Source organism: Procambarus clarkii, chromosome 18 (assembly GCF_040958095.1).
Source record: "Procambarus clarkii isolate CNS0578487 chromosome 18, FALCON_Pclarkii_2.0, whole genome shotgun sequence".
NCBI classification, from domain to species: domain Eukaryota; kingdom Metazoa; phylum Arthropoda; class Malacostraca; order Decapoda; family Cambaridae; genus Procambarus; species Procambarus clarkii.
The window spans coordinates 26474351-26500901 of NC_091167.1; the positions used below are offsets into that span (position 1 = coordinate 26474351).

Below are 26551 nucleotides of genomic sequence, written 5' to 3' on the forward strand. Positions count from 1 at the left end.
TTGTTCTTTATTTGCAGAGAGAAGTGTGCGTCGACGATCCTCCCGGTTGCTACAGGTTTACCCGACACTTATGACACTACAGCTTGGAAGGTAAAATAAATAACACTTTTTAGTACAGTATGTGTATTCATTGTCAAGAGCCTTGCTTAGTGTGAAATATTGGTGTGACTGAGGTTTGGGTTGATGAGTTACAGAAAGGCTATAAATTGTTCTTGGGATAAACTATTCATAATAAGTGTACCTTATGGTTTTGTTGTTTTTGTTCACTTTCTTCCTCAAGGTTTACATTTAGAATCTTGGAAACACTTCATAACATTGGCTTTAAAATTTAAATACATGAACTTTAGATTGAGCAAGAAGTGATGTATTGAAATTGAGTTTCAGAGCACCAAAACAATAATGTTTCTATGCAATATCTCTGGAAAGCCTCATCATGCTAGATTACAACTGTCAGCAGTTGTGTGTGATCATAAAACTAAGGCTCAATTGTGAGAGATGTTCTCTCTCTTCTTCGTGTGTGTGTGTGTGTGTGGGGGGTGGGGTGGGGGGGGGGGGGCAGCGTCTACCCTACTCACAGAGTTATTTCTGCTGGTGCAGCAGCATTTTATGTTTGTCTTGATGCACTTCCTGTGCTGTAATTTTTGTAAAATTTTCATAGATACTCTGGACAATATTTCAGTGATATGAAAGTTAATTGCATAATTAATCAACTAGAATGATAATTAGCCATGTTAATGTCTTGGTGGCTTCTACTGATTACTTTTATTGATTACTGTACTTGCTTAGCCCTATAATTTGTTACATGTTTTGATTTTGATTTTACTTTCAGTTTTGAGAGTCCAATCAGAAAAGACCATTCTGAGTTGCCTGCAAATCTGAATTGCAGCAACATAACATCACCTGGTAATACAGAAAGCAAGACTTGTATCACTGTTGGTACTCTCCCAAGTGTTGCAAAGGATAGAAAGAAAGCTAGTAGACAAAATTCACCAACAAATGAAGATACAACGAATGTTGTAACAATAGAAGATACAACAAATGCTCTGACAACAGAAGATTCAGCAAACAGTGTGACAACTGAAGATTCAGCAAACGTGACAACAGTAGATGCAACAAATGTTGCGACAACAGAAAATACAACAATTGTGACAACAGATACAACACACACTGTGACAACAGAAAATACAACAAACATTGTGACAACAGAAGATACACCAAATGTGACACTAGAAAATACAACAAATGTGACAACAGAAGATACATCAAATGTGACAACAAAAGATACAACAAATGTGACACCAGAAAATACAACAAATGTTGTGACACCAGAAAATACAACAAATGTTGTGACACCAGAAAATACAACAAATGTTGTGACAACAGAAGATACAGCAAGTGTGACACCAGAAGATACAACAAATGTGACAACAGAAAATGCAACAAACATAGTGACAACAGTTACAACAAACTTGACAACAGAAGATACAACAAATGTTGTGATAACAGAAGGTACAACAAATGTGATAATGGAAAATAAAACAAATGTGGCAATAAAAGATACAACAAATGTTGTGAAAATAGAAGATACAACAAATTTTGAAGATGAATGTGATGGCGGTGAAACACAAATATTGCCTCTTGAACAAATTGAAGTTGTTGAAGTTTTGCCTGAAGCAGAAATTCCATGTGACTTGGATATTCAAGACCCTTTGGCTGATGTTATAGTGAGCAATCGGGAAGTTTTAGAGCCTGGAGAATCAAGAATTGATAATTTGACACAGGAAGGTGTTGAAATCATTCTTAAAACTGAAGACTGCAATTTAACTGGAAATAAAACAAAATCAACTCAAGAAAAAGATGTAGATGAAGAAGTAATTGTGCATTTTGAAAAGATTAAAAAAGATGAACTTCATTCAACGGAGAAAACTAACCAAAGTCTGGTGTGTACCTCAATACCTACAGAAAGTGAATTACATAATATAAATTTTGGCAGTAATTCAGCAATATCAGCACAAAGTTTAAGTGTCACAGAAAATTCACCCAGTAAGGAAACAATAGATGGGGAGACTAGACAGAGAAACACAGTCCCGCCTGTTGAAGAAGTCTTTGAGACAAATTGTGTGTTAATGCCATCAAAAGAGAACAGACAACAGGAAGAAAGAAATCCATGTTCTCAGGAAGTTATCCAAACTATGTACAATTTGAACGATGAAGCTGACTGTACTCCTCCCAAGTCTGAAATGTTAGAAACAAACACAACAGAGCAGCAAGTTCAAGGCGTTCATAATGTCAAATTATTCTCTCCCTGTATTAAAGACTCCCTGGAATCAGGAGAGAGTAGCTCATGCCTTTCATCTGATGTTGATTTTGACATATTGGAAGAGGATCTTTTTGGAACTTACCATCAGGAAAAGAGAAGAAGAAGAAAAGGTAATTGGTCAGCTAAGCTAAAACCTACTGGTAATTCATCTGCCTCCAATCGAGGTAGGCTGTTTAAGATTGCACCTGCTGACAGTAGCATTACACCTAATAAGGCAAATTCTAAATCTATTGGAAGGATTCTGAAATCTGATGGCAACAACGAAACTTCACTCTCTGACAAAGAAGCTACATCAATTTCTGAACAAGTATCAGATGATAACAGACAGGATAGGATTAAACCGGATTTACCTGAAACAGAAAAAACAATGTATATGTCAAATAGAAACACAAATCAAGAGTCAACTACTAGTCTGATGCATACAAAGTGCAATGACATTCCTGTCTCAAATGATAGGGTTTTGACTAAACTCACATCAGGTATTGAATTGCTATCTGGTGATTGTGCAAACATTAATAATACTCGACAAAAAGCTGGTAATACTGCACAGGCATCAAGCGAAGGGCATTCACAAATGTTAAATAAAGAATCAGAGATGTTAAGCAAAGATAATTCACAGATATCAAAAAGACATGATTCACAAGTAACATTCATGGTTGATTCAGAGGAGGCAAATAAAGATAGCATAACAATACCAAATGATGATGACAGACCAGTGTCGGATGAAGGTGAGCCACCAGTGTCGGATGAAGGTGATCCACCAGTGTTGGAGGAACATGTTCCACCAGTGTTGGTGGAAGATGATCCACCAGTGTTGGTGGAAGATGATCCACCAGTGTTGGTGGAAGATGATCCACCAGTGTTGGTGGAAGATAATCCACCAGTGTTAGATGAAGATGTTCCGCCAGTGTCGGATAAAGGTGAGCCACCAGTGTCGGATGAAGATGTTCCACCAGTGTCGGATAAAGGTGAGCCACCAGTGTCAGATGAAGATGTTCCACCAGTGTCGGATGAAGGTGAGCCACCAGTGTCAGATGAAGATGTTCCACCAGTGTTGGAGAAAGATAATCCACCAGTGTTGAAGGAAAATAATCCACCAGTGTCGGAGGAAGATACTCCACCAGTGTCAGATGAAGATGATCCACCAGTGTCAGATGAAGGTGAGCCACCAGTGTTGGATGAAGATGTTCCACCAGTGTTGGAGGAAGATGAGAAAGATGATCCACCAGTGTCAGATGAAGATGTTCCACCAGTGTCAGATGAAGATGTTCCACCAGTGTTGGAGGAAGATGATCCACCAGTGTTGGTGGAAGATAATCCACCAGTGTCGGATGAAGATGATCCACCAGTGTCAGATGAAGATGTTCCACCAGTGTCAGTTAAAGATGGTCCACCAGTGTTGGATGAAGATGATCCACTAGTGGCGGAGGAAGATAATCCACTAGTGTCGGAGGAAGATAATCCACTAGTGTCGGAGGAAGATAATCCACCCATGTCGGAGGAAGATAATCCACCAGTGTCAGTTAAAGATGATCCACCAGTGTCAGATGAGGATGATCCACCAGTGTCAGATGAGGATGATCCACCAGTGTCAGATGAGGATGATGTGTCGGTGTCATCTAAAGATGATGCATTAATGTCAGGTAGAAAAGATGCATTGAGCAGAGTTAAAGATGATCCACCATTGCCAGAGGAAGATGGTCCACCAGTGTTAGATGAAGATGGTCCACTATCAGCTAAAGATGATGCACTAGTGTCAGATGAAGATTATGTACCAATGTCAGCTCAAGATGATGCATCAATGTCAGCAAAAGGTGATGCATCAGTGTCACCTCAAGATTATTCTACAGTGTCAGTTGAAAATAATGTATCATTGTCACTTCAAGATGATGCGCAGTTGTCAGCCAAAGATGATGCAGAAGTGGCAGTTAAAGATGCACCAGTGCCAGCTAAAGATGAAGCATCAATGTCAGAAAATGATGCTTTGTCAGTGTCAGATAATGATGCCGCACCAATGTCAGCTGAAGATCATGTATCAGTGTCAAATAATGATGTTGTGCCAATCTCTCTCAAGTATAATCCAAAAGTTTCAGATGAAAATGGTCCAAAAGTTTCAGATGCAAGTGATCCAAAAGTTTTAGATGAAAGTGATAGAAAAGTTTCAGATGGAAATGCTCCACCAGTGTTGGATAAAGATGTAGCTGCAGAGTTAGTCAATGATGATCCTTCATTGTCAAATAATGCTCCCGCTTCCAATAATAATGATGAGGCAAGAGTGTCAGTTAATGATGACCCTTCATTGTTAAATAGAGGAGATTCACTAATTTCAGATGTAAATTATGCATCAGTGTCAGATAGAAATGATCGGCACTTGTCAGCTGAAGATGATTCACCACTGTCAGATGAAGGTGATGTACAGTTGCCAGAGCATTGTATTACAGAGATGTCAGATAGTGAAGATTCAGACTTGTCAAATAAAAATGACTCGCATGTGTCGGACAAAGATGATACACGAGTGTTCGTGTGTGATACCCAGGTCTCCAATGTTACTGATTTAATCGCATCTGAGGATGATGCCCAAGGTACACCAAGGGATGATGATCTAGTCACATGTGAGAATGAAGTCCAAGCAACACACAAGGATGGTGATGTCACATTTGAGGACAGTGTCCAAGAAACACCCAGAAATGATGCCCAAGAAACACCTAGAAATGATGCCCAAGGAACACCCAGGGCTGACGCAGAGATATCACCTGAGGATAATGTGTATCGCTTAAAGAGAGAAAAGCAATCTGTAATGTTTGAATGCGACGTCTTACTGTCACATGAGGACGATGCCCATAAGTCAGCCACTGTAGAAAATGATGCTTTAGTACCAGTAATAGCCAAGATGAAGGGCAATACCCAATCATCAGGGAAGACCAACACAACATATAATGCCCAAGTGTCGACCAACACAGCAGATGGTGCCCAAGTGTCGACCAACACAGCAGATGGTGCCCAAGTGTCGACCAACACAGCAGATGGCGCCCAAGTGTCGACCAACACATCAGGTGGTACCCAAGCGTCGAACACAGCAGACAGTGCCAAGCTGTTAACTAACACTGCAGATGATGATCTAATGTCGGCCAAGAATCATCTGTGTGTGTCAACTGAGAACAAGGTAGATGACCAAGGGTCATCTAAAATAGAAAATGATGTACTTGTGTTGTCTTTAAAGGAGAAGACTACAACCAAGGATGTAGAAAAGGAGAAGACCGCAACCAAGGATGTAAATAAAGTCATGATTACAACTATAGATGCAGATAAAGAGGGGACCACAACCAAGGACATAAGTAAGGAAGAGACCACAACCAAGGATGTAAATAAGGTGATGACCACAACCAAGGATTTAGAAAAGGAGAAGACCACAACCAAGGATGTAAATAAGGTGATGACTACAACCATAGATGCAGATAAGGAGGAGACCACAACCATAGATGCAGATAAGGTGACCACAACCAAGGATGCAGATAAGGTGATGACCACAACCAAGGATGCAGATAAAGTGATGACCACAACCAAGGACTTAGAAAAGGAGAAGACCACAACCAAGGATGTAAATAAGGTGATGACCACAACCAAGGATGCAGACAAGGTGATGACCACAACCAAGGATACAGATAAGGAGGAGACCACAACCAAGGATGCAGATAAGGTGACCACAACCAAGGATGCAGATAAGGTGACAACAACCAAGGATTCAAATAAGGTGATGACCACAACCAAGGATACAGATAAGGTGACCACAACCAAGGATACAGATAAGGTGACCACAACCAAGGATGCAGATAAGGTAATGACCACAACCAAGGATGCAGATAAGGTGACCACAACCAAGGATGCAGATAAGGTGACCACAACCAAGGATGCAGATAAGGTGATGACCACAACCAAGGATGCAGATAAGGTGACCACAACCAAGGATGCAGATAAGGTGATGACCACAACCAAGGATGCAGATAAGGTGATGACCACAACCAAGGATGCAGATAAGGTGATGACCACAACCAAGGATGCAGATAAGGTGACCACAACCAAGGATGCAGACAAGGTGATGACCACAACCAAGGATGCAGATAAGGTGATGACCACAACCAAGGATGCAGATAAGGTGATGACCACAACCAAGGATGCAGATAAGGTGATGACCACAACCAAGGATGCAGATAAGGTGATGACCACAACCAAGGATGCAGATAAGGTGATGACCACAACCAAGGATGCAGATAAGGTGATGACCACAACCAAGGATGCATATAAGGTGACCACAACCAAGGATGCAGACAAGGTGATGACCACAACCAAGGATGCAGATAAGGTGATGACCACAACCAAGGATGCAGATAAGGTAATGACCACAACCAAGGATGCAGATAAAGTGACCACAACCAAGGATGCAGATAAAGTGACCACAACCAAGGATGCAGATAAGGTGATGACCACAACCAAGGATGCAGATAAAGTGATGACCACAACCAAGGATGCAGATAAGGTGATGACCACAACCAAGGATGCAGATAAGGTGACCACAACCAAGGATGCAGACAAGGTGATGACCACAACCAAGGATGCAGATAAGGTGATGGCCACAACCAAGGATGCAGATAAGGTGATGACCACAACCAAGGATGCAGATAAGGTGATGACCACAACCAAGGATGCAGATAAGGTGATGACCACAACCAAGGATGCAGATAAGGTGATGACCACAACCAAGGATGCAGATAAAGTGATGACCACAACCAAGGATGCAGATAAGGTGATGACCACAACCAAGGATGCAGATAAAGTGATGACCACAACCAAGGATGCAGATAAGGTGACCACAACCAAAGATGCAGATAAAGTGATGACCACAACCAAAGATGCAGATAAAGTGATGACCACAACCAAGGATGCAGATAAAGTGATGACCACAACCAAGGATGCAGATAAAGTGATGACCACAGCCAAGGATGCAGATAAGGTGATGGCCACAACCAAGGATGCAGATAAGGTGACCACAACCAAGGATGCAGATAAAGTGATCACCACAACCAAGGATGCAGATAAGGTGATGAAGACAGCCAAGGATACTGCCCAGTTAACAGCTTCAAGGTATGGGGTATCTGGAGTGTGTGTCACGGATTCCAGTAATGTTACTATTAGTGTACCAAGGGATGCGATTGCTCAGTCACCTGGGGAACCTTCGGAGTTAACAGCTAGGAAAGAATCTAGGAGTGAGAAGAATGTTGAGTCACCTAATGAAGAATCGTCCATAAATATATCATTTGCAGATTTAAGCAAATTATCGTTGAAGGTATCAATTGATAGGTCAATAATAAATTTTAATGATCTTAATATTTGTCAGTCTTCTACAAGAAAGGGACCAAATAACCCCAGTTCAATCTTGCAAGACCACGATAAGGATGACAATCAAATAACTACTACAGTACTTACACTAGACAAACAAGTATTAGAAGTGAGTGATTCTGAAAAGCGAAAGGAAAAGACTCGCCAAGAACGTACTCGGATAAAAAAATATTCAAGCAAGTCATCAAAGAGAGGGAGTCATAAGAGTAATGCAGCTGATAGTAACAGATCTGAAAGTGAAGATGCTCAAAAAGAGAAGTCTTACACAAACAGTAATATAAATAAGGAACTTGAGAATAAAAATGCAAAAGAAAGTTCAGCAAAGTTTAAATCAAGTAATGACTCTGAGGGAAGAGACAATAAAGAGAAGTGTGCTGTTATGTTAAATGTTCACATGTCGGAGTCTACTGATCTCTCATCCAAGTCGAGTAATTCATCAAAATCGGCCATGCATTCATCAGTGGAGAAACATGACAATGAATCATCAAAAGATAGATCTAAAAGTAATGAGGACAAGAAATCAAATAAGGATCCTAAAAATCTAAACATTTGTAGTTCTATACAAGAGGAGCAAAGCTCTCTCTCTATTGAATCAACTTTAATTGATGTGAGTATTGACCAAGACATTGAAGGTACTAGTCACAAAAATCTCTTAGTGGAAAATGTTGATGCAAACAGAAAAGAAGATGGTTTGTTAATCAAAGATACTACAAAAGAAAGTGGGGATGGAGAAACTTTGTCATGTAATGATATACCAAGTACATCCACAAATGAAGAGAAAAGACCCAGTAGTTCAAAGGATAAAAAAATTAGCTTAAATAAGCTACTAGCAAAAGACGATGAGACTGCAGACAGTATGGTAAGGAAATTAATAGATGTCAAAACACAACAGAGTGCAGAAAAGACACAGATAAGAGCAGACTGTATGAAAGTAAACACTGACTTAGTGGAGAAAGAAAACAGTAATACTAACCAAAGAGATACTGGCAAATGTTTGGAAAAGATGCCACTCCTCTGTAATGCTGACAAGGACCACCAAACTCTGCAGTTACAGGAGGGCTGCAATAACCTTTCCATGGAAGGTTCAGGGAATCGTGAAAACCTTACTTCAAGCACTTCAGGAAATAAAATTGATGCCGTGTCTTCACTGGCAGTGGAACATCAGAAGACTGTTAGTAGTTCAGAGAAGACAGAAGCATGTCTTGTTAAAAAAGATGATACTCCGCTTAAATTAAAACTAACATTTGATAACAAAGCTCACATAGTGTTAGAAAATTTAAAAGACAAATCTTTTATTACAGGTATAAATGTGGTTACAGATTCAGAATCTGAAAATAATAGTTCAAATATTTTATTTGAAAAAGATCAGTCTGCTTCTTCAGAGAGGGAGAGAGAGAGAGATACTAAGAGAAAAGAAAAGAGAAAATTGGCATCCTTGGAGAAGGCAGAAAATTCTAGTAGATCGCCAAAAATAATTAAGATGAATGAAGTAATTTCAACTAATTTTGACAAGGAAATTGAGAAGATTTTTGGTCAAGATTATGAAACTATTAGTTCAAGTATTAAATCTGAAAAAATTTCATCGACTTCATCAGACAGACATAAAGATCAGTTAAAAGTTAAAGATATGCACTTAGATAAGGGAGAAAAGCTTAAAAGGCCATCAAAAATAAATAAGACAAAAGAACTAATTCTAACTGGTTTTGACAAAGAAATGGAGAAAATATTTGGTGAAGATAAAATAATCAAGACCAAAAAAAAGAAAAAGAACACTGTTGGTGTTTCCAGAGACAAGAAATGTGGAGAAACAACTGATATTAAAGAAAATAATGTTAAGCCTTTATCCGAGGAGCACAAGAGCCAGCATGTACCGGGCAACGATAACGAAGGATTACCCAACAAATCCAAGGGTCTGGCAACAAGTGAAGAACTAAGTAAAAAATCCGCAAGAGGCCAAATGACCAACGGGAGGTCTTCAGGTAAAGACAAAATTGAGAGGTCATTGATCAGGAGCAGGTCATCAAGTAAGGAAAAGAGTCATGAAGCATCATCCAGTAAAGAAAAGCACCAAATATCATCATTATCAAAAAAGGGAAAGTGTCATAAATCATCTCATGGTAAGGTCAGCAGGCATGGGTCATTACGAGATAGTGATAAGAGGCAAAGGACATCTGCTTCCAAAGAAAATCACCATGACACATCTTTAAGTAGAGAAAAACTGCAAGATTCATCAACTTGTGAAGAATATAGCGTTGACCCATCAAGTAAGGAGGAGATGCAAACATTATCAGTGGTTGATAAGTGCCTAGAATTACTGAAAGGAGAGGCAAGTCAAGAATTAAGTAAAAGTCAAGATCAGAAATTATCTGATAAGCATGAGAGCCACAAATCTAGTCGACCTACATCAAGTACTGGTAAGGGTCTAGAATCGATTAAAGAGAAAAGTAAAATATTTTCAAGTATGGATGAGAGTAAAGAATCCTTAATTAAAAACAATATGAAAGAATCATTAAAAGAGCAAAATGGTAAAAAACTGTCTGATCCTGTTAAGAGTGGAACTCGAGAATCACCGGGCTCATCTAATAAGGAAGTGAGTCAAGAATCACTTAGCTCATGCAATAAGGATGTGAGTAAAGAATCACTTGATACATCCAGTACTGAGATGAATCAAGAATCGCTTATCTCATCCAGTAAAGAAGTAAATTTAAAATTGCTTAGCTCATCCAAGGAAGCGAATCAGGAATTATTATGCTCATCAACTAAAAATGATCTGGAGTTACTAAATTCACCGAGTAAGGAAGTAAATCAAGAAACATCAAACTCGTCTAATAAAGGAGAGAATCACGAAATATATATGTCGTCCAGAATAGAGAATCAAGAGAGATTAATGCTGTCTAACAGTGAAGAGGATCAAGCAACTTCATGTAATAAAAATGAGAATCAAAGATTAAACTCGCCCAGTATGAAAGAGAAAATGGAATCGTCAGACAAAAATTCAAAGCAAGTCTCTTCCAGTAAGGAATTGGTTACAGCATCACCAATTACTGAAGCTAGTACAACATTGTCGAGCTGTTTAAGAAAGGAAAGGAGCCATGAATCACAGGAGGTCACTAAGCAAAGACTTGTTAAGGAAAAAAGCGGAGAGTTGTCGGGTAAAGAAAATAGTAGCATGTCATCTGGTAATGAAAAGAGCAGAGAATCGTCAGGGAAGGAGAAAAGCAGAGAATCATCAGGGAAGGAGAAGAGCAGAGAATCATCAGGGAAGGAGAAGAGCAGAGAATCATCAGGGAAGGAAAAGAACAGAGAATCATCAGGGAAGGAGAAGAGCAGAGAATCATCAGGGAAGGAGAAGAGCAGAGAATCATCAGGGAAGGAGAAGAGCAGAGAATCATCAGGGAAGGAGAAGAGCAGAGAATCATCAGGGAAGGAGAAAAACAGAGAATCATCAGGGAAGGAGAAAAACAGAGAATCATCAGGGAAGGAGAAGAGCAGAGAATCATCAGGGAAGAATAGCAGAGAATCATCAGGAAATGAGAAGAGTAAAGAATCATCAGGAAAAGGGAAGAGCAGAGAATCATCAGGAAAGGAGAAGAGCAGAGAATCATCAGGGAAGGAAAAGAGCAGAGAATCATCAGGGAAAGAAAAGAACAGAGAATCATCAGGGAAGGAAAAGAGCAGAGAATCGTCAAGGAGGGAAAAAATTAAAGAATCATCAGGAAAGGAAGAGAGCAAAGAATCATCATGTAAGGAAAAGAGCAGAGAATCATCAGGGAAGGAAGATATCAAAGATTCTTTGGGAATGGAAGAAAGCAGAAAGTCATCAGGAAAGAAGAAGAGCAGAGAATCATCAGGGAAAGAAAGAAGCAGAGAATCATCAGGAAGAGAGAAGAGCAGGAAATCATCAGGTAAGGAAAAGAGCAGAGAATCATCAGGAAAGGAAAGGAGCAGAGAATCATCAGCGAAGGGAAAGAACGTAGAATCATCAGGGAAGGAAAAGAACGTAGAATCATCAGGGAAGGAAAAGAACGTAGAATCATCAGGGAAGGAAAAGAACGTAGAATCATCAGGGAAGGAAAAGAACGTAGAATCATCAGGGAAGGAAAAGAACGTAGAATCATCAGGGAAGGAAAAGAACGTAGAATCATCAGGGAAGGAAAAGAACGTAGAATCATCAGGGAAGGAAAAGAACGTAGAATCATCAGGGAAGGAAAAGAACGTAGAATCATCAGGGAAGGAAAAGAACGTAGAATCATCAGGGAAGGAAAAGAACGTAGAATCATCAGGGAAGGAAAAGAACAGAGAATTGTCGGGGAAGGAAAAGAACAAAAAATCACCAGGGAAGGAAAAGAACGTAGAATCATCAGTTAAGGAAAAGAACAGAGAATCATCATCGAAGGAAAAGAGCAGAGAATTGTTAAGGAAGGGAAAAGGCAAAGATTCATCTGGGAAGAAAAAGAGCACACACACATCAGAGATGGAAAGGAGCAAGGAGTCTGTGTATAAGGAAAAGAACCAAGAAGTATCTGGCAAGACAAAAAATCCAGAATCTTCAGTAACTGAGAAAAGCCTAGAAATATTAGGTAAGGAAAACAGCCAAGGATCTGTAAGTAAGGAAAACGTAAACAAATTGAGTATCACAAATGAAGAATCACACAAGGAAAAAAGCCAAAAGCCAATAATAAATGAAAACAAGAATCTAGAAACAGAAGAATTTAGCAAAAAAAGTGTACCGGGTTTATCATCAACTGTGAAGGATGTAGGAGGCTTACTCCATGTTAGAAAAACAGATCAAGGCCTTCATACATCGACTGGTAGGGAGGGAGGTCATATTACATCTAGTACAAAGGATGATTTATGCAAAACATTAGAGAAGACTAAAGTATCGTCACCTGTAAAGAAGGCTGTTGAAAACACAGATTGTTGCACTTCTACTCAAAATCTAGAAGGCAAGATAATTCTTATTACTAGAGAAGCAAGTAAGTGTGTTAAGCGGAAATTGCATGTCAGTCGCTGGGATGTTGTTGATGTAAAATCTGGAGAGTCTGCTAAAAAGAGGAGCCGTTGGGATGTAGTTGAAAATCTAAAAGATATAGTTGTTAGGACTCCAGGTAGTATGGAAGATAATGACAAATTAAAGGGACTTCAAATGGGTGAGATAAAAACTAGTAAAGTAGAAGTTTGTGGTGGTGAAATAAAGCAATTTGAGTTGAATTCATCAGAAGCTCAGAAGTTTAGAGAGAGCAGTTCACCAGAGACCAAACTTACATCCTCACAAGGGGAACACCAAGAAGTTGGAGAAAGAAATGAGAAAATTAAGAAAGTTCTAGATGATGTGTTTAGTGATGTGTCGGTTAATATTGACAGCAGTGATATTGATGGAAAGTCTAGTTCAACTTCTGAAGAGCTGCTGCGCAAAGCTAAATTAAAGAAAACACTATGTGACCTGTTTGGTCATTCGTCTGTATCTCAGGCAAGAGAGTGTAGTAACCAAGGTTCATCTGATGGAGCCAGTGAACATATTCCTGAGTATCCCAAAAAATCACAAGTTTCAAATACCCTTAAAACACCTAAAGTGAAAACCTTACACGAATCTAAAAACCAATCTAAGAAGGCTTTAGAGTTTTTATTTGAATCGGACTCGACCTTGAAAGAACAAGATGTATGTACACAAAGTATACAGAACTATACTGAGACAAATCCTCAGTGTATAAAGGAAAATATGGAAGAGGAGCAGTATACACCGCAACCATTATTTAAGGTCAAGAAAAAGTCAGGATGTAAAACAAAATCAGATCTTGATAATCGTACTAAGAAAAAACAAAATACCACTTTGAAATATAAACCCCATTCTGCTTCAAATTCAACCCCAGAACTCGAGTATCAACCCCAGTCAATTAGAAAAGGTCTATCAGAACCTGAGTATGAACCCCAGTCCATAAGTAAACATGCCATAACATTAGCATATGAACCTTTGTCCATCAGTAAAGAGTCTCCAAAGCCTGTGTATGAGCCAAACTCCATCACCAAAGGAACCTTAAAGCCCGAGTACGAACCCAAGCCTATTCGAGGGTCTTTATGGGCCAGTAAAGAAAACAAAAGCAGCACCCTCCAATCTCTTCAGATTAAAATAAAAACAAGTGGGGAAAAATTAGAGATAGATGATAAAATTGACATGTACGTACCCAAGCCACTTTCAAAGGAAAGTATTTTAACAGAATACATACCCAAGCCAATGTATTTGCCACTGTGTAATAAAGAACAGGAAGATGAATATAGCCCTCATTCAATTGGCCTTGATAAGCCAACACCTGAATACATACCAAGTGGGATTTGTGAGTCAGTGGAGCGTGAAGAAGAGTATGTACCTCTACCACCGAAAAGTTTACCCATAACAAATATCCAGTCAGCAGAGAGTGAGGGAGACATTGCTTCATTATCTTCTCAAGTGGAAGATGATGATTCACCAAACCTTGGCAAAGATTTAACAACAAGGAAATCATCAGTGATTACACCTGAGACAACTTCATTATATACAGCTGACACATACAGTCAGTATTCAGTAACATCTCATACTGGGGAGAAGATTACCCCTGGGTTTTATAGGGAACAAGGTAGCGATAATAGTAATCAAGAGAGTCAGAAACAGAATTCAGGAATTACAGGTAAAGGACTACCACCAAAGAATCAGAAACATGTGCCTTCCAAGAAGAGTGAAGTTGGAAAGCATAAAACAAAGCCACCAAGATCTGAACAGAGTAAGGAATCTTCCAAGATTCTCATATATGTTCCTCCTCCTCCAACATATGACATGATCCTTTCAACTCTTGGAGACTATAACCTTCCAGACGTTCTCCACCCAGCTGCATTCTGCAGCAAACCAGCTGACATACCTTCTAAACCTCTTGAAGTTGGGGGCCAGGTCTTGAAGTTAAAGTCAGGAAGGACATCAGATTTAGAAGATTTTGAGGGACGTTTTCAAGAGGATGGATTGTACAATTGGCGTTTATTGCTAAATGCATTAAATTCAGAAGCAAGTTTACAAGTATCTCATGAATCAGCTTTTCTGGAAAATCGAACTAAATTAAAATGCTCAATTTTAACTCCTCTAAAACCTCCCCCTTCCCCAGAAGAAGTTATTAAATGGACGAAAGCACGCAAAATTCTTGAATCAATTAAGAAGAAGGGTGACCATAACAGCAAAGATGATGATAATGATCCTTCATCATCATCAAAAGGACAAAAGCAACTACCATCTGGCAGTAAAAACCAAAGTACCAAATCCTCTAACACCACAACCAACCAGGAAACAAGACCACAGAGGGATTCCTCCAGTGGATCGAGTCAAGTTCAGGCAGAAACCAATTTTCAGTTATTGAATACCAGCACACCTCGACCCAAAAATGCAGTCGCTCTAGAAGCTTTACATCTAACTCCAATAGGAAGTGCTTCAAGTCCATTATTATCTACTGAAAAGATAAGTCATTGCAAGACACAGTCTCAGAAAAGAAGAGCAAAGCGTAGAGTATCTTGGGAAGGGGATGAATCAAAATTGAGAATCTCTCCAATTACTCTCAAGAAAAGGAGAACTTCCTTTGAAGGCCTAGAACCTTTAGAGGAGGAATCTGAAGATCAATTAAGCCCAGACTCAAACCCACATTCAAAAAGAAGAGTATCTTTTGAAGGATTGGTTTTGAAATCCAGGGTTCTGGAAGAAAATCCTGCTGGCAGTTGTATGAAGTTGTCTGAACATTTAGATAATGAAGAAGCAACTACAAGTAATAAGATGGAAACAGAAGATGCAACAGCTGTCTCTCAGATACCTGAGCCTGCAGGAAGTTGTCAAGGTAAGATATAGGCTATTGTGTGTATTTCATATAATATTAAAGTAAGGCATAATTAATATTTCAAAATAATGTAGTATATTCTATATATTGAGTAAATTATTATTATATCTATTATATATTATATAATATATATATATATATATATATATATATATATTATAGCTCAGTCGAGTAATTAAGGCAGAGTCCGGGATGCTCTCGGACGTAGGTTCAAACCCTTGTCACGACCCTTGTGGATTTGTTTCATTTGTTTATCATTTTTTTTTCTTTTTCAAAATTTTACCTCTAAGATAGCATGTGTCCATATTAATTTTTTTTTATTTTTTTTTTATTTTTTTTTTTTAGGTTTTGATACTAATCTTGAAGAAAAGACACAGGTGTTAGAAAGAACAAAGAAGGACTGCCAACCAATTTTTAAAGATAACCTTGACAATTCCCAGTCTCTGTTGTCACATATTGCCATCTCCGTAGCATCTAAAGTAAGTACTAATACCTAAGTGAAGCAACAGGATGAGAGCTACGCTCGTGGTGTCCCATCTTCCCAGTACTCTTTGTCATATAAAGCTTTGAAACTATTGATGGTTTTGACCACCACCACTTCACTTTTTGATTTGGTTCCCTGTTCCAAGGCTCACATTTCTCAGGTTATCTGCAGTATCACTTATTTCAGCCAGCCTTCAAACTACCCTTGTACCTATAATTTTTGTAAGCATGCTGCTTTCGAAGCGGTCTTTACTAATATGTCCTAGGCCGATATTCAAGTAATGGGGGAATTTGACAGTCTAACGGGGTCTTGGTGGCCCAGTATTTAGTTAATTTTCCTGGGCCTTGTCATGATAGTATTGCCTTGGGTCAGAAAATCAGCATTGAATATAATGAAATTCCTTTTTCTGGATGAGTCCCTATGGCTCCCTGATACCCTCCTGGTTCCTTCAGTTGGAACCTATGGCTCCCTCCCTTCCTTCTAGGTTCATCAGTTAGTGTGTATTCTTCATATTTGCTGCAGAACTAGCATGGTAGGCTGGGGATGACCTGGAGCTCCAGGCCCTTCCCTACTAGTGAGAGTTTAATGCTAGTTTTGAGAGATTCTATTGTTTATTTACATTGGAGAGTTCATGTGGCAGTTTTGAGGCTTCTGTCTCTTTGAACCCAGGAGTGGTCTGTAGTGGTTTGCCAACTTTCAGGATGCTTTCCCGGTAGGGTGGCAGTGTGTGTGTGTGGGAAGGGGGGGGGGGGTTGCCTACTCTGATTCCCAGTAGGTCAAGCAGAACTCAGCGGCTGATATGACCTACGAGTTGGGAGCCATCTCAGTGAGATAACTTCAGGGAGCCACTGGGGCTCATTCAGAAAGAAGTGTTTATTACATTCATTCTGGTTTTATGCAAAATATCTTAATTAAAATATATTTGCTATAGAAACTAGTAAAGACTCTTGGATATATTTTGACTAGAAAATAAGGGAATACTCCACATTGGTTATCCAGATAGATGAGTTGTTTTTGCTGCACAGTAAACCCATATAGCATACAATCACATTATGAATATCACATTGTATTAAAGAATCCTATAGGACTTGTTGTGTGTGGCATGAGTTATGGTCATTTTTGGGAACCCACTTGCCACTCCAGACCAGTACAGGCATGTGGTGTTCTCACATGAATTGATGTGGTACTCTGAGAAAAGAATTAATATGGAACTTAACAGCCAGGAGGTTAAGAAGGTTGAGAGAGACACCTAGAAATGGATGGTAAACTAACTGCAGCACCCACTATCTTTATGACCTTTGACTGCCTCAACCTTTCCTAAGTTTAAAGAGGAAATGTCATGCAGGCTGTTGGTTATGCCATATATTCCTAAACCATACATATATATACTGTCATTATCTAGCTAATGGATCAGCCAATTCTGGTAGAAAAACATTAACAATGAAAAAGGTATGTTTCTCTCCTTTAGTCAACTGTTACATGAATAATCAGTTTATCTTGATTCACTGTGTTGCTTCCATTGCCATGGAAAGAATGCTGCATATTTTTGAGTCTTGATTAATCTGGCTTGAACTGATTAGTAGAGAGACTAAATCTATTCCATTCAAAATTTTGTTGCATATGACATTGGCACAGGCTCGACCATTAATTTCTGATATTAAGCAATGGTTGTGGAGCATATTTTGACATTTACACTCACAGCCAGCATTGGTCAATAGTGTCTTCACCCAAGCAGTAATAGGGTAGCTTTCCCCGAAAAATGTCAGTGACCTTTGTTATGATGCCAGCATTATTATAATGAATCTATAATCTATCATATGTATTTTGTACTAGCTTAACTCCAGCACTTGCATACGAGATGAGAAAATTTGTTTATGCTGATTTTTAAAAATGTGTAACTACTATATATATATAATTCTATATTTTGCAATCTTAAGTTTTGATTAGGAATTGTATCAAGGTTCATTAACAGATCATTGTGAAAATATAAACATTTAGTGTTAATACTGCTTTCTTAATATGAAACAGTTAACAAGTCATCAGTCAAGTGAGCAGTCAAGTCAGCACTCCCACGACTCTACTCTTCGCCGCCACCTCATGAATACCCAGTTCAGACAACAGTTCCTCAGTTGTTCTCAAGGACAAGGATCTTTTTCACAGGTATCATTGTCCTTACTACCATATGTATGCACTACTGTACACTATTGTTAGAGTTGTATTAATAAGCCTATTAATAATACTAATGATTCTTACAGTATTCTTATGTTAAAGAATAAACATGTTTTACACTTATAGCAGTCTATAAGTGTTTGAATGGTATATTATTTTTGTTGCCCAAAATGCTATGTGTGTTAATGACTTTGCAAAGAATGGTAAAATATCAGTCTTATGTAATCTCACATACCCATTGTACCTTCTTGTAAATAATAATAATAATTATTATTATTGTTATTATTATTATTATTATTATTATTATTATTATTATTATTATTATTATTAACCCTTTGGCTGTGTAGTTAGATGCCTGAAGTCTGAATGATTTTAAGAAGTGCACTTTAAACCTTTTAATTAAGGAATGCTATTTTTGAGAATTCCATCAGCTAGGAATCATGTTCACTTCATTTCATAAATGGGGGGGAATGTATTTCAGAAACTGTATGCGTTTGATTTGTGCCCTTTGTTTTGAAGGTGGATTGCATTCAGAACAACTGCTTGCCAACATTTAAAATATAAGTAAACACCTTACTTAACTAACTGCTAACTGTCACTATTTTCAATTGACACCCAGGCTTGATTATTTAAGAAACGAGCTCCAACTCTCAGAGATGTATCCCAATGCATCAAAACAGTAAAGCAATTGTAACGAATTTTCAATGTTATTCAAATATCGCAGCCAAAGAGTTCAATAAAGATGAATTTGTAATTCATTGCTTTGTCATTTCTCAGGGCAAAACTTATTATTTAATTTCAGATGTTCTATAAGTTAAATAAAATTCTCACTCAATGATGATTAAGTTGTTCAATTTATTCTTCCAGTCTATTGATGGCCCATCACTGAACAATACTTTTGGTTTTAAATTCTCAAATCACAACTTATATGAAGCAAAGGCTCTGCATGAGGTATGTACACAGTGATTTTCATGCATTTATATTTTCTCCTGTAACAAAGCCTCTTTGATCGTGCTCTTTATGTTTAGTTTGTTATTATATTATGTGAAATTTAAAATGTAAACCTATGACCTGTTTAAAAATATATTAGTAAATATATAGGGTGCTTTTCGGTAGAAATTATTGTGTGTAGACATGAGAGTTTTCCAGCGACACTACTTTTTTTTCCTGTGAGAAGTGTGGATGTGAGGGATTTAGTTTGTGTGAGAGAGCAAAATAATGGCAAAGAGTGCTTAATAGTTTTGAGTGTACTATATGATGGTGCTTACTCTGAGGGCTTGATTCACACTTATCAATGAAGGTACAATATAGATTTTTTAACATGTATTTTTCAGGCTGTATTTACATAGTTGTACTCATCTAGTTATGCTTGTGGGGGATTCAGCTTTGGCTCTTTGGTTATGCCTCTCTTTCATCAGTCCTGACAGTAACTGAGGTGTACAGGAACCTGTCCTGAAGGTGAAGAGGTTCCTGAGCCTCTTGGGCTCCATCATACTTACATTTGAAACTGTTGTGAATGGAGTCTTCTTCCACCACATCACTTTCTAGTACATTCCATTTATTAACTACTGACACTGAAAAAAATCCTACTAATGTCTCTGTGGCTCATTTGTGACCTAAGTTCCAACTGTCTTTCCTTGTCCATGTTCCACCCATGCTAAATAGTTTTTCTTTACCCTGTCAATTCCTCTTGAGTATTTTGTAGGTGATGATCATATCTCCTCTAACTCTTCTGTCTCCCCAGGACATGAGGTTTAATTCCCGTAGCCTTTCCTCTTAACTCATACCTCTCAGCTCTGGGACTAGTCTGGTGGCATACCTTTGAATCTTTTCTAGCTTTGTTTTGTGTTTAACTAGCCATGGACTCTAGGCTAGAGCTGCATACTCCAGGATTGGTCTGACATGCATGCTATGCAAGGTTCTGAATAATTCCTTATACAAGTTTCTAAAAGTAGTGGTTATGTTGGTCAACCTAGCATAAGCCTCTGATGATATCCTTGTGATGTGGCCTTCTGGGGACAGGTTCAGTGTGATATCAACCCCAGATCTGCCTCTCTACCTGGTTCTTGAAGGTTTTCACCTTCCAGGTGGTACCATGTGTTCATTCTCCTGCTTCTTTCACCTATTTTCATTATTTTACACTTGAGTTAAACTCTGGTAACCATTTGCTAGACATTCCTTCAGTTCGTCCAGGACGTCTTGTAGTCTCTCAATCTTCCTCTGTCTTTATCCTTCTCACAATTTTAGCATCATCAGCAAGCATTGAGAGGTAGATCATTTATATATATCAGAAACATGATTGATCCAAGTACAGAGCCCTGTGGGGCTGCTTGTAACATCTCACCACTTTGAGGTCTTTTCCCTCAGAGCAACTTTCTGTTTTTTATTGCTTTGATACTCCTTTATTCACTGGAGTGCCTTACCTGTTATTCCTGCCCATTTCTCCAACTTCTGTACCAGCCTTTTAAGAGGTACTGTGTCAAAGTCTTTCTGACAATCCAAAAAAATACAGTCTGCCAACCCTTCTCTTTCTTGCCCAATTTTTGTGCCCTGGTTATATAATTCTATTAAACTTGTGAGGTGCAATTTACCATCCCTGAACCCTTGCTGGAGGTGTTACAATGCTCCTTCTCTCCAGATGTTCTACAAGCTTTTTCCTCATAATCTTCTCCATCATCATGCATGATATACAAGGTAGGGAACCAACCTGTAGTTCAGTACCACTTGCCTGTCACCCGTTTTGTATATTGGGACTTCATTCCAGCTTTCCAATAAGTCCTGTTTCTAGTGACCTATTATACACCATGGAGAGTGGCACACAGTGCTTCTACGCCATCTTTTAGTATCCACAGTGAGATTGTCAGGCCCAACAGCCATTGTCACATCCAGCTCCAACAGATTCTGTTAAACTTCATCTCTGGTAAACTCAAATTCTTCCAAGGTTGCTTGGTTTACCACCACCTCTCTCAGTACAGGGACTTCTTGCTGTATTTTGAAGACCTCATGAAGCCTCGTGTTGAGTTCTTTACACACCTTGTCATTTTCTATGTATCTGTTCTCTTTTCTCAGTTTACTGCTATTTTCCTTGTGAAGTGACTGTGGAGCAGTTTTAGTTGGATCTTGGTTTTACTTGCTATGTTATTTTCTTACTGTCTCTGCTTCTCTCCTCACAATGAGGTACTCATTCCTAGCCCTCTGGTATCTTCCTCTGCTCTTTATGTTATTTCTGTAGTTTCTCCATGTTCTTGTACTTAATTGCTTTGTTTCCTTATATGCATGATTGAACCCTAGATTCCTCTGTTGCTATTAAATTTTCTCCTTGTTGGGCAGTGTGCAGTGTCTTTAGTATTTGAATAAATTTTTGTGTGAATGTCATTAAGAAAATAATAATGTTCTGTAATATAACATATTAAGAGAAATGTTGTCATTAAAGGATATTCTTGTTTTTAATTATATTGTTCAAATTCTTCAGTGTAGTTTAAGGTTATTTTATTTATAGTTTTGTTTCACATTCTTCTCTGTTCTGTTCTTTTTATACATACTGTATATTTTGACATGAGACATGGTAGTACTGGCTGTTAAGTTCTGGTGTTTTAAACTGCAATGTTCTGTTATTAAATAGCTTTCATAATCCAGCCAGTTAGATTGGTGTGTATTTGTTGTATATATCTTTTCTTTAGTATACAGTGGTTACATAAGTTTCATGGAAATAAAAAACTAATACAACTGGATTGAGAGAGATGCATAATGTGGTTAGTATATGTTAATACTTTTGTGTATCTAGCAAAGGCAGTAAAGATACTTCTCTAACAAAATTACCAGAACATAGGACTAAGTACTTATGTCTTCACTGTCTGATGAAGTACTCCAAAGATACAGTACTCCAAAAGATTGCATGTTGGAAAATAAACAACCAAATTTGTACAAGAAGGTATTTTGGAGCACGAAAAGGAAGTAGTCATCAGCTTGACTGATACAATAAGGAAACAGGTGGGACAAATTAAAGATACTGTATTTTGAAAGAAAAGGAGAAAATAAAAGGTAAGGGGGAAGAATTTGAAGTTGACAAAGTGATAGAAGTATATGGTCTAAAAGTCTTAAGTTAGGTAAGGTATGCTAAGATAAAATTAGTGGGCAGCTCAGATGAAGGTTGCTAAAGGATTTGAAAGGTGCATGATGGACATGAAAGAACATACGCAAGTTGTAAAAAAAAGAGAAACAATTGAAGAAGTGTGTGTGTGTGTAACGAAGTCAAAAGCAGAAATGAGCAGTCAGGAACAGACATTAGACAGGCAATTAGGAAAGAACTAGCTACAACAAGTAAATTAGTACAAAATATGATAGATAGGAATAAGTCCATAATAATTTTTGATTGCAAGGAAAAGGAGATACCGTCTAGGGTGGTGGACAGAGCAGCAAAAGATGAAAAGTAATTGAGAAATAGTACATTTAGCATAAGGCCTCACAACAAAGGAAATTGTCAGTGATTTTAGGAGGATAGGCAAATACAGTGGTACCTCTGTTTTTTAATTTAATCCGTTCCCCCGAGACGGTTCGTAAACCGAAACGAATTTTCCCGTAAAAAATTATGTAAATTTTATTAATTAGTTTAACACTCCCAAAAATGTTAACTTCAAAATACATTTTATACATAATACTACAAATATTTTGTACCTGTTCTACAGTTTGTACAAGTTATATCTTACCTTTACTGAGGACTCTTGTTGGCGTATAGAAGACGGTGAGGAGGGGGGGTAAGAGGAGAGGTGTTAGTGTTTGGAAGGGGAGTCTCCTTCCTTTATAGCATCAGGCAGTGATGATTTCTCAGGGTTACTCCCTCTCCTACATTTTGCAGGTAATTTTGCAGGTACACTACTAGAACCTGGTTGTGGCTCACTGCTTGCTTGTCTTACTAAGAATCTGTCTAGACATTTGTTTTCCCCCATGCCTCACAACACTATGAATACCAATTCTTTTTCTAAATTTCTCAAACTATCCCTTGCTCTCCTTAACACTTTCCTGGAGTTTCCACTTGGAATTACGGGCGGTTTAGATAAGCGCTTGTCGGATCACGACGTAAATTTACGGACAGTGTTATAGTGGGTATTTACTACTCGATCGACTTGGGGTTTGTATGAATATGTTTGCCATTAAATTTTTGTTTTCTCTAATAGGCACAGTGCCTATTTGAGAAAATGGCAATGTATTGTAACTTAGAGGAGAGACTATTGAGTTGGTGACACAACGAGGGTAATCGCCCACTCCACACACTCTTGTGTTGGCCGCGATCATGATTCTACATTTATATGCATATGTCTGTGTAGAGAATTTTATTCCGAACACTATACAAACAAAAAAAACGGTGTGAAACAAGTATAAACTTGAAAAAACATGAGCAAAGTAAAAACTTTTTACGCTCACGGGTACAAACACCCGTAAGATTTTATTCGCCGCAAATTTATTTGACGCTCTGTTGGCCAATTCTACTCGTGTTCTTATAGAACTTTCTATTGTTATATATAAAACTTTCTATTGCGAACACATTGCTATAAAAATGAAATACGTAGCTCAAGAAATGATGTCAGGACAGTGAAATAAGTATAAACTTTCAAAGCGCTGCATCACAACAGTGTCGTCGCTGCTGAAATCACGGCTAACGCTTCGCCCAGTTCCCACACTCGTGCGGAATATAATTAGACATTGATAGGCATATGTCTGGGTGGGGAATTTTATTGCGAGTTCAGTGATATTAAAATAAGCGCTGTAGGATGACTGTGAGGCTGGCAACAAACGAAAGAGTATGAACATTTACTTCCTGTTTGGGTGTCACGGCGAGTCATCTTCGTGTTTATTTACTTCGTGGTGGAATATCAAATGCTTTGGTGACATTTTATGCATATGATCTTGTAGAGAATTTTATTGCCAACGCATTGATACCAAAATGAAAAACGTAGCTCGAGAATTGATGTTAGGAGCGTGAAAAGATTATACACTTTTTTGTGTTTACGCTTGAGCGCCCAGAAAGCTGTGCGCACAAGGCGCTTTTTTTTTTTCATGAGTGCCGCGCGCACTAAAGTGTTAACTCTCCTTAAATGCTTTTATATCTGCATCACTCGTTCCAGGGGTTTTCTTTTATAAGATCTTCATGCAATAGCCTTGCTTTTTCACAAATGGTGGTCCCTGAAACGCTTTCAAAGACCCATGGCATGATATGTAATAAGAACTTTTATGTACGGAAACCAAAAATGTACAAAAACAATGAAATTCTTGACAAAGAATTCAAGCGTGGTCGTCACTAGGTGGGAAACACTGGTAATGTGCAAGCATGCCACGTGCTCGGTCGGCCCATACATGTATCAACAAACTCGCAAAGCGAGGCAAAGCTCGTAAACCGAGTCAAATTTTACAAAGAAATTGAGCTCGTAAACTGAAAAATTCGTAAAGAGGGGCATTCGTCAATCTAGGTTCCACTGTATGTAAAAGATAAGAATTGCCCATTAAAGGTGATATTAAATGGATTGAAACAAATAACAGCAGTGCTTAGGAATACCATGAAATTGCAAATTGATTAGGATGGGAAACTACAGTCATTAGGACAAGATCTTTCAAAGGAAAACAGGGAAAAGCTCAGATTAAACCTTGATTAAGCAAAATGTTTAAATAAGGGTTGGAATAAAGAAAGAATTTTTTTATACAAGGTGATAGGGAAGCTTTTGAAATGGCACATAAAAGCAAACCAACAAAGTCATTAGAGGAAGGAGAGGTGGAGGGAACATGTTCCTGAAAATTGTGTATACAGTACAAACATTGATGGGGTGAAGCAAGAAATACTGGAGTTAAATGATATAACTTGAGATACCAGATATTGTTGTACTAGCAGAGACAAAACTTGAAGATAAAATATTAAATGAGGTGGTATTCCCAAGGGGCCACTCCATTTGGAGATGTGACAAAAATTGAAAAGATGAAAGCATTATGTACCTTAAGACACCGTGCCTTCAGAAGGACAAAACTGGTTTGGAAAAAGCTGAATGCAGAGAAGAAAAAAAAATCCCAGAACTAAATCATCTCCCATACCATGAAAGGTTGAAGGCTTCAGGACTAGCAGCATAACAAACCAGACATGACAGAGCTGATCTTATCTAGATATTTAAAATACTGAACAAATTAATAGATATGAATGCAAACTACTACCATAGAAAGTCGAGTATATATCTCAAAAGGGGCAACAGCTTCATGTTTAGCAAATAACACTGTTGAACATATCGGAAGAGGCCTTTGCACCAAAGGGCAATGAACCCATAAAATCACTTTCTGCAGTAGCTGTAAATGCCCCAGTTAAAAGTTAAGCTGGAAAAAATTCTCAGAAATAGTAGGAAAATAGGACATGAAACTGGTGGCTTTCACAAGCCTCCAGCTTCTTGTCTTGATCAGAGCCAACAGAGACAGAAGCCCCCATGTAAACGGTAAATAGTGTTGCTCATAGTAAATTCTTCCAGCCTACTATTGTGACTCATCCTCCTAAAATTATAGTACCTATAGTAATTATTTTGTCAAAGGGCTTGTGTATATTTACCTTGGGCTGCTGCTGCTGTCTTGTTTATGAAGGGCTTCTCTCCTGACTGTTGTACTAGTGTGCCTCCATACTCTGCTGCTTGTACTTTTAGGTTTTTGTATTTGTCTTTGACTTCTTTACATTGTTTCATGTCAAGGAATAAGTTTAATATTCTTTCCTATCACTATCCTGAGTTGTATGTATTTGTTGTGGTCTTTTGAGTCGGTGTTGTGCATTCCATCGTATAATTTGTCATCTTTTCCTCCAGGTGATTTTCCTGCTGGACCTCCTGTAGAAATTTTTTGAATGTTACTTCAAAGGTCATTAGTGGTATAAATGGAAAGAAAAATAGTTCACTTTACAGTATTATTAGTGTATTATATACATTTTCTATACTTTTATTTTATTGTTATATTTTGGTTTGTTTATTCTGTTCCATGCTAATTCCATGTTTATTCTTTTGCCTGTTATTCCACTCTCCAGTGTGATATATAGTACAGTATTTGAATCCTGCCTTTGCTTTATTCTACTTTTATTTGTAAACATATCCCCATACATTGTCTTTTCTAGAAAATTTATAAAGATCTATTAGCTTAGGTTATTAGTCAGTGGGATCAAATAGTAGACAATTGGCATTAATTATCTATGGAAGCTCAATGTTGAGAGTAGTAAGGGACTCTCTTCACCTGTACAGTGGAACCTCGAGTGATGAGCGGCTCCAGTTACGAGCATTTCGAGTAATGAGCAAGCCACTCGCAGAAAATACGTCTCGACTGACGAGCTTT

At 38.2% G+C, this 26551-nt stretch overlaps 1 protein-coding gene across 4 annotated transcripts in view; it reads left to right on the forward strand.

Moving 5' to 3' along the window:
• The window catches only part of LOC123754324 (mucin-3B), a 100808-nt gene that overhangs the window by 45755 nt on the left and 28502 nt on the right, over positions 1-26551 (forward strand). For all 4 annotated transcript variants that reach the window (XR_006772377.2, XR_006772376.2, XM_045736621.2 and 1 more), the window contains exons 14-18: positions 18-90; positions 830-15558; positions 15904-16037; positions 18071-18202; positions 19079-19162. Coding sequence is in view for 2 of the 4 variants with exons in the window: in XM_045736621.2 (XP_045592577.2) it covers positions 18-90; positions 830-15558; positions 15904-16037; positions 18071-18202; positions 19079-19162 (15152 nt within the window). In the remaining 2 variants the exon portion in view is untranslated. The remainder of the gene's footprint in view (positions 1-17; positions 91-829; positions 15559-15903; positions 16038-18070; positions 18203-19078; positions 19163-26551) is intronic.